Genomic DNA, 10,779 nt, shown 5'->3' with positions numbered 1-10,779 from the left:
CTCCTCGGCCCCCTCCTGCTTCCCAGCCCAGGTCCCGCAGCCCACACACTCACCTCTGCACCTCCCCGCTCTCCTCCGCCGCCGGTTATTCCTGCTGCAAAAGGGGGAAGAGGAGACAGAGAAACGAAACGACAAACCCACGACCGCTTTTCGGATGCGCGTCAGAAGGGAAAGGAGCTGCGCGGAGGCTGAGCAGCGCTGGGCCCCGCTCCCAGCCCTGAGGCGGGGGCCGCTGTCCCACTTCCCGACCTATTTTTCCATCGTTTCCACCTAAAGCTGTCCTCGCGGGAGCAGAACACCCTTTGCAGGGTGTCCCCTACCCTGGCCCCAAAGGAACAACAGCCCTTTTCCTCGATGTGGCTGGGAATAAGCTGGGGTGGGGAGCAGGACCTGCTGCAGGGATGGGGGATCCACCTCCTGTCCCCACCGTGAAATCCCACGGTACAAGGGCTGAGTCCGGATCAGCTCCGGGGCTGAACCAGCCCCAGGCTGGTGCTGACACCGATGAACAACAAAGGTGACTCCCCGGGGCCGTCCCATCCGCCTGGGACATGGAAACCTCCCGGGGTTGAGCCCAGCTCCGGTGGGAATAAAACATCGGAGTCCCAACAGCGTAACCCGGGGGTGCAAGGTGGTTTAGGCTGGGCAGGGAGGAGGCGGTTGTAGGGACGGGCCAAGCAGGGGGACATTGCCTAAACCCTCTTTTCTCAGGCATTTCAGCAAACCCGGGAGCCGGGAGATTTAGGAAAAGCCAGAGTTTTTCCTAGGGGAGTCTCCAGGAGCTGCTGGCAGGCATTTCCCATGCAAGGGGCGTAACCCAAGGGTGAGACGTGCCTGGAGGTGCTTCGCTGAGAGCAGCGTGACCTGGAGAGGGGCACCTCCTTTCCTGCAAAAGCTCCTTCTCTCCACTTCAGACTGATCCCCCACTCCTCATCCCTGCGGTACCTCAACATCCCAGGGCTGATCCGGCTTCTCTCCTTCCCAGCGGGGCTGTGCCAGTCTCCCAAAGACCCAAGGAAGGGCGCCAGGTGATCTGAGCAAAGCCACCGAGGAGGGCAGCGACAGAGCAGCACGTGCCTGCAGCGGCGATTCCTGGGGTCTTCAACGCTGTTGGTGGGAGCAGCTGATGGCAGCCAGACCCTTCGCTAGGAAGCTAAACGAAGGAGCAATTAAATAGGTTAAAAATAAACTTGGAAGCCCAAACAACGGAAGCCAGCGTCCGCAAAACAACCTGGCTCAGTTTCAGCTCCGCTCAGGTCTTCACAGGGGCTTTCAGTGCCGACTGGGACCACGAGCAGAAGGATAAGTGCCAAAAAACAGAAATTAGGGTTGACCCACTCTGATAGAGACTCACACGACCCCTCTCTTGCAGCAGCAAGAGCTGCCGAAGCCCCGAATAACTCAAAAAACCCTCAGAACTGAGAATTAGTGGAATCTGGCTCAAGAGGTGAATGTCCAACCATGGCCACGAACAGCCTGGGAAGATCAGCCGCCAAATGTCACCGCCAAGAAATCAGCTGGAGGTCGCCCCGGCCCTCGCTGCGACCAAAACCCACTGAACTGGAAATAAAGCAGCTGCACAGGGAGCTGCTATGCCTCGGCAAACGCCAGGACCGAGGATTGGGGAGGGGGATGTAGAGCCATTTCAGTGCTTTAATCGGCAGGATGTTTAATCAAGCCGTTAACACCGTCCTCGTTCCAGCCGTGCTCTCCGGGTGGCCGACAGCAAACACTCGAAATGGCTTTAATTTATACCCAAAACCTCAGAAACAGGTGGCGAGCCTGGAAGATTCGACAGGGAAACAGCGCTGGTGGAAAGCCTCCTCCCTCCCAACCCAGCGGGGCAGAGCCGGGAGCATCACCCAGCTGCCTCCAGCCCCAGCTGCCTTCAGCCCTACTCCTCATCCTCCCCGGGACGGGCAGAGCTGCTCTTGTCGTTGTGATTCAGCCGGCGTTTAACTCCCGCCACGCCTGAGCTAGACATCACTCTGGGCAGGCGGGTCCGTGCAGCCGGTGCAAGAGGATCCCGAATACTTTCTGAAAAGCGGCGTTTGGCTTTGGGGCGCGCTCGGAGCAAGGCGGGGAGGGAAAAGGTGGTTAAAGGGGATGGGGAAAAAGAAAAAAAAAAAAAAAAATTAAAAAAGCAATCCTTTTACAAATCGATGAAAACCCAAGCCCAGCAAGCCTGGAAAGCCCAGCGCGGAGGGGAGAGGCTGGTTCTGGGTGTTTGCAGGCGCTTTCCCATTGGCAGCCTCATCGCAGGTAGCGCGGCGAGCAGCAGCCTGCCCGCCAGCCCCCTGTTTATCTTTCTTTCGGGGCTGGTACATGCCCAGCATGGAAAAAAAAAGGTGCTGCTGCATCAGGTAGAGCCCCTCTCGCTGTCGTTTGCCATGGGTTTGGGCGCTGGAAGTGAAAGCTGTGCAGCGAGAGGACGGCGCCGGCTGCCGCAGCAGCTCTGCAGACGCTGCTGGGAGGAGGCTGCCGCTCCTCCAGCCCGGCAAAAATCAGAGCTGACCCTTCCAGCGGAGCAGACGAAGCAGCCGTTGGCAAACATCAGCATGAGGCAGGACTAATCCGAGCCAGACGCTCCCGACCTGACCTTCCAGCTGATAAAAAGCAGCAGGGTTGGGAGCAGAGCGCATGGCCCCGTTGCGGCCACAAGTGGGTGGCCAGGACCAGCGTCCTGTGCTGGCGCTGCCGCGTGTCCCCAGACCGTGGCCACTGTGCTCCAGTTTAACCCAGCTCCCTTTTATTGGTGGGGAATTGAGATGCCAGTATTTGAGGCAACAGCCCCAAGCAGCAGCGTTAAGGGAATTCAGCAGCAACGGGGAAGGGAGACTGTTACACCTCAGCACTATGCAGGAGACAACACCCACTTATTTTTAAGTTCAGCTTCTTCCCTAAACCCACTTCTGAGAGGGGGATGTGGTGTTTTCAGATGCTCCCACCCAGGGCAGGGCCCGGAGGTGTCAGGTACAAGAACAGAAGCTCCCCCCAGTGACCTGTCCCCACACAGCCCTTCCCATCTCACTAACTCCAGCCCATCTCCACAGCGACGAAACTACATCCAACTTTCTCGCTTGTCAAATTTCACCTTTGAATACAGAAGAGCTTAACCAAGTGCCTGAGGTTCAGCTGCTGGCGTTACCAGACCAAACCCCCAGTTCGTTTCCCTAAAATAACTCCAGTGAAGAGCATCTGTTACTGGTACTCACCGACCCGTCCCCGGCAAGATGGAGGCTCGAGGAGGATCCTCCCTCACGGAAGCAGGGATCGCGGAGGCCGCACAACGCACCCGAAACACCTCTGCAAAAGGGAACGGAGGAAACAGCTGGATTTGAAGTGAAAAAGGCCCAGAGAGGCCCCATCGTAGCAAGGCACAGGACGTGCGCTTGGTACCCGTCCTCCGTATCGCTCGTCGATCGCAGGAAACAACTGCAGAGGCACCAGATAGAACCGGAGGGACGGCAAGCATGCACGACTCCGCCACCTCTCCTCTGGAGAAAACAGCAAAGAGCTTATTCTTGCCCTTAAAAAAAGGCTCCTGCAGCACTTCAAACCCAAAAAGCACAAGCAAGCAGCCTGACGCCCTGCGCCCCCGCGTTCTGATGGACGTAGAGAAGAGACCCAGAGCTTTCCAATGAGACAGGTATTTATTTAGTTCAAGCGCTAAGGATTTTTTTTTTGTTGTTGTTGTTGTTTCATATTATCAAACAGAGCTGAGGTACCAGTGACATTCCAACATGAAGAAAAGGAACCTTTTTCCCCTTATACAATTTCTTCAACTACTTGTATCAAGACAAAAAGTGAGTAATGGAATAGCTGCATAATGTACTGTACAACAATCAAGCCAGAGTGGGGAGGAGAAAAGAAACAGAGCAGAAACCTTCACTGTTTACAAAATCATCATTAAAAAGGTCTGTTCCCGTAGTTCTACTGGCCATGTCGATGGAGCAAAATAAAATTAAAACCTAAAACCCGATAGACGGATGGCACGAGGGATTATGGTGGGGGGAAAAAAAAAAAATAAAAAATTAAGATCATGCTGCTCCTGCACTCATTTTGGAAGTGTCTTTTCTCTGGAAAACCGGGGTTTTCCCAGGGCAGGATTGATCCTGTAGTCCCGTTAAGCACTGACGAACAGCCAGGACATACGTTAAACATCCCTGGCTGTCCCGAGCAGAGCTCAGCATAAAAGCCAAACCGAGAATTCCTCCTCGTTCCTGTAGCCCCCAGGGTTTGCTGAACACAGAGCTCGTGGGCACGCTCCTTTCTAGACTTTTTTTTTCTTTTTGAGCAAGTTTTAACAGACCCCTTGAACAAACCCGCTCCCAGACATGCGGCTGCTCGCTACAAGCAGCTTCCACTAAAAGCAGCCGAGCTGCTCGTCTGCCGTAACCCACTCGTGCTAAACCAGCTCCGTGCAAATCCTGTGCTTAAAGCTTGTAACTATGGGTTTGGTTATGGCAGAAGCGAAAAAAGTATGTGCTTGTGGAAAACAGCCAAATGGTGCATGAAGAACCAAAGGGGGGGTGGAATCAAACCAAACCAACAAACAAACAAACAAAAAAAAAAAAACCCAAACACAAAATGAAAAAAGCAGCAAGATGAACCATTTTTGCACAGTTAAGAACAGTACAATACAGGAAAAGCAGCCAGGTTTCCTTCCCCCCAAGAGTTTCTTTTAAATAAAGAATGATCCTTTGTCACATATCATTGATGTTTATTTCAAGACATGCCACGTCAAAAAAACTCGCCTTTAATATTGCATTATAAAAGCACTTTACATCTCATTCTGCCTTTAAGTTATTGTTGTGCAGAGTTGCTATAAACCCAGGGCAGGGCACGAGTCTAGCATTCATTTCAGGAATGAAGAATTCCAAATCTTTTATGCCTGTTTCCTGGTGAGAGTGGTGGTGAGGACGATTCCCTTTCTCTTCCCCGGTTGGTTATTTTAGATGGTAGAGGGGCAGAAGAGAACAAAGGAGGAGCCTGAATATTTGCTTGCAATTGTTCATTTAAGCAGCAATCGCAACACAGACTCAAGAATTCCTTCCTGCACTGTAACTCAGCCATATTCGCCCAGCAAACAATGTATTTACAATTGTGTTTATTAACTTACACAGCAACTTCACAATGACTAGTAAAGATTAAAAGGGTGCACTTCTAGTGTGTTCGACTCCGTGTTTCTCGGGTAGCTACATCTCGCAACATCAGCAAAGCTCTAAACAGATTTCCTCAGCAAAACAAAACGAGAAATAATTACTGAAAATAGTAAAAAATTAAGCGGAGAAATAAATATCAAAGAAAAATGGTTAATTGTAAGCCTAGTTAAATAGAAAACTATATTACTAGTTATTTAACCAAACTATACAGCTCTAGTGAACCAAAACTAAACTTGGAAGACTGAACATAAAAAAAATGCTAAAAAATAAAGGCATAAATCTGCATAATCATAAGTTGGTTTCCGTCCTATTAAACTCCCTTCCTTTCCATCTAAGATCTCTCAACTAGATTTCTGTGTGATCAAAGTAAACACCCCCTTCCCCAGTCGACCTACGACCACGCTATGGAAAAGTGGGTACGATTCCCCCTTCTGCCGCCCCCTCTCCCAGCTGTGACCTGGCCCGTGAGCACGGCATTTCCACTGGGAAAATCCACCGGCTCTTTCCTCTTTCTGGTTTTAAATTTAAAAGGTTTCAATCTGCTTCAGCAGGTTTTAGTGCCAGTCCTGCATTCACCTAATTTCCCCTAAAAAAAGAAGCAAACCGCTTTCTCCTCCAAACAGCTGACACGTTACACTCCCATCTCTCAGGCAGTAATAATTTACTTCATAGGTGTTCTACATAAAAGGAAAAAAAACAAAAAAAAAAAAAAGAAGCTCTTAAAACTCATCTTGCACTCAAAACATATTTCCCTGTTTCCTGCAAGTGTTTTGCTAATGCACATCCACCCTTTCCTTCCCCCTCCAAATCCTCCAGAAGCCATTCATCCCGTTCAGAAAGACACTTCGCATTTCTCAGTATGCTTTCTTGGAAATGTGTTCACGTTGCCTCTGCAAGAACTAAAAAATTCCAGTAGCCTTTCGTGGTGTCGAAACCCCCGCCAAGGTTGGTTTCCAAAAGCGTTTGGGGGTTTGAAAACCAGTCAGACTATCTCTGCTCAAAAGATTAAGAGCTTGGTTTTAATATTTTTTTTATTATTGTAAGGATAAGCATTTAACCCTCGGCATATGCCACCTCCGCTTGCATTTCTGACTGCTGTCTAGTCATTTCCAGTTTGTCAGAGAAATCAAATGGGTAAGATTTGCAAGCATTCTTCTGCACATACATCTCGTCTAAGTCCAATTCAAAACTTACTCAGTTTCCATCATTTCAAAGTGCAATATCATAACATATTAAAAAAGGAACAAATATTAAGAAATTGTACCTATTTTTTTTTAAAGTTATAACTAGAATATGCTGGAATATTTTGGCTTTTTTTTTTTTTTCTTATAAATAATGAAGACACTGACATTTTCTTTGTGTGTGTGTGTGTGCTTGTGAAGCTAATAGATCATCTCCACGAGACAGCCAGCGATGATGAACTGCAATACGTTATTACTGAAAGGGGAAGGTTCAAGCCAATATTCACACTGCAGTCAATGAAGAGTAAAGGGAGGGAAAGCAGTGATGTTCTGGAGAAAGGTAGAAGCCACACGGTATTAGCAGGAACAGCCTCCTTCACTGACAGGCTGCTCTTGAGGCTTTTCCAGTTTTATGTCAATCACTGGAAGGAATCAGTTAAGGCAAACAGATCTCCAACTCCTTTTCCCTACCAGCACGGGTGGGGCAGGATTTTCGGTTCAGTATTTCCCACTGAAACACTGGAAAAATATTTTCAAAAGCCGTTAAAAAGACCACCTTCAAACCAAAGTCGAGATACAGGTTTCTCAGCAGCCCCTCTTGCCCTGGCATTGCTTCTGCTACCTACTAAAGAACATGCCCATGTCAGACCCAAAATATCTGTCTCTAACCAGAGACCGCTCCTCCCCAGAGATCTCTTCTTGTTCCAAAATTCCTAGAGGAATTAAAGATGTGTACGCTGAAGGGTCTAACCATGGTTTCCAGAGGGAACCAGTAACAGCTTGGAAACCCCCAGTTTCAAATCAACACTAGATTCGGTCTTCCAGCACCTCCAGCTGCTGGGCAGCCAGGTGAGGCTCAAAGAACAAAGTCCTGGAGGTGGCAGACGCATGGAGGAACCTACGGAAGGACAGTCGCTCCCTCCTCAAACTCCCACTCCTCTACACTTCACAGCCAACCGGAGGCTCACCCCCGTCCGCACGCGGCTTTGGGGCAGGCAGAAGAGCCTGTTTGGGTTTGAATGCAGCCGGCAGCGTGTGCTCCGCGCACCGAATCCCCCAGCAGCATATCCCAGCGAGGCCGTTCCTTCTCACGCCCTGCCCATCACTAACCCCCGAGGACTTACACCACCCCCAGCCGCGACGCTCCGTATGCGTCACCCTGAACTCTCCCATCCATCCTTCCTTTAAACTGTTCTGCTCACCCCGCTCCCAGCCAACAAAACCCACGCCGTCTCCCTGAACTCACTCCTTGCAAGGACAGCTCATCTCCAACAAGAACGTAAGGTCACTGGAGAGCCTGCTGCCCTGGACCTTGATATATATATATATATAAGTCAGAGATCCTCAGATGAGCCTTGCCGGCTTCATCACCGAGCACAAGCAGTTCAAGATCCTTCAACCCTCAGTGTTCTGCAAAAAAGCCTATGAAAAATCTCCCACCATTAATCCCAGCGCAGCTGTCTGAGAGCCAGTCATACCCAATTTCTGCTATCTGCAGTCTGCAGGATGTCAAATTCAAAGCGTCCTTATTGCCCTCCCATTTAGAGACCAGTGATCAAACTCCCTGATAGGGAACCTGCATGCCCACCAGCCAGTGCCTGTGTGTTCTCCCACCATCCTCATTAATAAAGATGGTTGCTTATTAACCTTTTGGTGACCTGCATAACAAAATTGGTTTGATCCATCAAGTCCACACTGCACGAAGCTCGCGCCTTTGCAGTTGCAATCCACAGCTTCCCAAATCCTCCTTTCCCCTCCTGTAGAGCTAAGATGCTCTACAGGAGATGGTTTCAGCACCAAGCTTGTCCCCCTCCTACAGTTCCTGTCGCATCTTTCCTCCAAAACACCAGTTCTTCTCCATTTATCAGCTGCCAGCTACGTGATCCCTGCTGCAAATAAAGCCAACCACCCTGAAAAAGTTCCTCAACTTGAAAAAGCTCACCCACTTCTACCATCTCATCAACTCTTTCAATCAAGATGCAGTACAACACCTCTTTGCTCCCGCCTGGAAGTACCCACCGTGATTTCTCCCACCCTTCATCCCTTCACCTCCAGTCCAGTGCTCTTGCTGCAGGAGGAGCTGCATGCAGAGGCAGGCAGTCCTCTCTCCACCTTCCGCATTATCTTTCCTCTCTAATCCAAGCAGAAACGGGTAGTCTGGTGAGATTGTTATCACAGAACTTCTTTCCCCTTCAGAGCTATGCTGAACCACAACTACTCCTCCAGTTTTTTCACAAAAGCACCTACATGGGTTTAAGTGACCTTCCCAGACACACCCAGCTGGCCAGGTAAGCGATTCAGATTTAGCCATACTGGTTGTCATACACAAAGCTTTATCCCTTTTCCATCCCTCATGCCATCTCCCTTTCCCAAGGCTGATCCCTGCAGTTGAGTCTCCTCCCTCACAGCACAGGTATCTGCCCAGAGCTCTCTGGGCTCAAGCACTGCAACCAGCTACCCTGGGAGCTTATGGGATCTCCACCCTCAGGGATGTCTGAAGTTTCCCTGAACATGACCCTGAGAAAATGGCCTGATTTTGAAATTAGCCCTGCTTTGAACAGGAGAGTTGGAAAAGGAACCAACAGAAGTCCCTCCCAAGCTAGCTTATTCTAGGATTATGCAAGTCAGATCTGAGCATCTGCTCTGCAAGAGCCACAGATGTTTTTTTTCAGACCTCATTGCAGCTACTTTCTCCCACTTCACAGTCTCCTCTCCCTCCTCACATCCAACCTGCCCAAACCCCAGGCAAAGAATCTCTCTGGATCTGTCTGCACCTTCCCGTCGTCCTCCCTTCAGCTTTCATTCAGTTGTCCTCACTTTTATACCACCTCATAGCTCTAAGCATCCCTGCTTCCCCTGCTTCACAGGAGAGGCCTCCACCCTTAACACCCCTAAGTCCCAGCCTTCTCTCCCACTGAGCCTTTCTTCTCAGTACTCAGAGCTCGAAGGCTACTTGCTCCTAATTCCCCCAACTCAGGCCTCTTTCTGGGACGTCCACACTGCAGGAGAGACATTGCTCCCTCCTCCTTCATCCTTGTTATTCAGGGCCTGGCAGCGCTTTGCCACCACCGCATCGCAGCACAGACGCATAAAGGATACTGTCTTCTCTACTTTTGTCTTGTGTGCTTTCCATTCCAGGCAAGGCAGCTGCCACGCGTCGGAAAAGCTGCAAAAAACACACACAGGAAACAGATCAAAACAATTGTACTTTAAAGAGCACACCCCAGTTGATACAGTTCAAACAATGATTCAATACATCCTTCGGTACTATTTACACTACTTACACCAAAAAGCCTGACACCAAATATAACCTTTATTCTTAGGAAATGGAAAGCCACATTTTTGTTCTTATTGAAGATCAAATGTTACCGGCTACAAGCAGTAAACCTTCTATCACCTTTCTCTGCAAATATGCTCTGGTTAGAATCCAGCATTTCTACTTCACATCTGCCACAGATATCCACAGACTCCAAAAACTTCCCCACGTCAGGTGGGAACTTGACCTTCACACCTCCACAGAGTATTAGTTACCCAGGAGCATGGACACGCTGATAAAATCAAACACATCATCCAGGAGTCTGTCACCCTTATTGGCCAAGCTGGCACGTATTATAGAGAAGTGTCAGAAAAGGGGATGTATGTAATGACATCCCCTAAGCATCATCTTCCAGGCTTCACGTATCTGTGGCTCAAGCTCTCTAGGAACCAGACAATGGATCTTTCTCTCAGGAATTTGCCCAATCCTTTTCTGAGCGCTCTCAACTTTTGGTACCCAACTCCGCCGTTATCGTATGTCCACACTCAGGTATAAAACACAGAACAGAAACACATGCCAAGTGCACTTGCAACCCCCAAAGCAGTTGTTCTATCTCTCACTTGGACTCCGCCTCCAGTTTCCCAGCAAGGTCTTAGCTCCAAACTCTCTTCACGGTTTTATTCCACTGGAAGGAGGCTGCGAGGTAGGCTGAGAGGTAAGACTGAACGGGACTGATTCCCTCTCCTGCATTTCCTACCTTTGCCCCTGAGGTTCAGACTTGTGGTTCCCACCACATGGGTTTTCCCCAACCCCCTGGGCGAGGAGCTTACAGATTTGCCCACTATTATTAATAGATGAGAATTCACTTGCATTTCCTGAGCCCGCAATAGTTTGTCTCCTCCTGCACAGGAACAGCACAGTTAAGGGCTGTCCTTCAGCTGAGTACAATTTCTTTGAGAAGCTGCCGTGTTCACTTGGTAGGAACCACACACGTTTCAACAGTAACATTCTCTTCCTCATGTGCCTCGGCAAGTGTGTGCGCAGGAGGACAGGACAGATCAGATGGGTGGGAGGACAGATAGCACCTTTACTATTCATCAGGGCTATCGAATAACTACACCTAGTTGTTTCTTACCTCTGAAGAACAGCCTTAGTAGAGTTTTGATCCCATGCTGAT

At 49.5% G+C, this 10,779-nt stretch overlaps 1 protein-coding gene across 2 annotated transcripts in view; it reads right to left on the bottom strand.

Moving 5' to 3' along the window:
* Positions 1–3,634: 3,634 nt before the first annotated feature.
* The window catches only part of RAB6A (RAB6A, member RAS oncogene family), a 65,785-nt gene continuing 58,640 nt past the window's right edge, over positions 3,635–10,779 (bottom strand). For both annotated transcript variants that reach the window (XM_032991170.2, XM_032991169.2), the window contains exons 7-8: positions 9,446–9,512; positions 3,635–6,768 (exon numbers count right to left, since the gene is read on the bottom strand). In XM_032991170.2, coding sequence (XP_032847061.1) covers positions 6,704–6,768; positions 9,446–9,512 — 132 coding nt within the window. In that variant the 3' untranslated portion in view covers positions 3,635–6,703. The remainder of the gene's footprint in view (positions 6,769–9,445; positions 9,513–10,779) is intronic.

This window comes from Tyto alba, unplaced genomic scaffold, assembly GCF_018691265.1.
Source record: "Tyto alba isolate M040663 unplaced genomic scaffold, T.alba_DEE_v4.0 Super-Scaffold_2, whole genome shotgun sequence".
Classification (NCBI taxonomy): Eukaryota; Metazoa; Chordata; class Aves; order Strigiformes; family Tytonidae; genus Tyto; species Tyto alba.
This window is presented reverse-complemented; position numbering and strand designations above follow the sequence as displayed.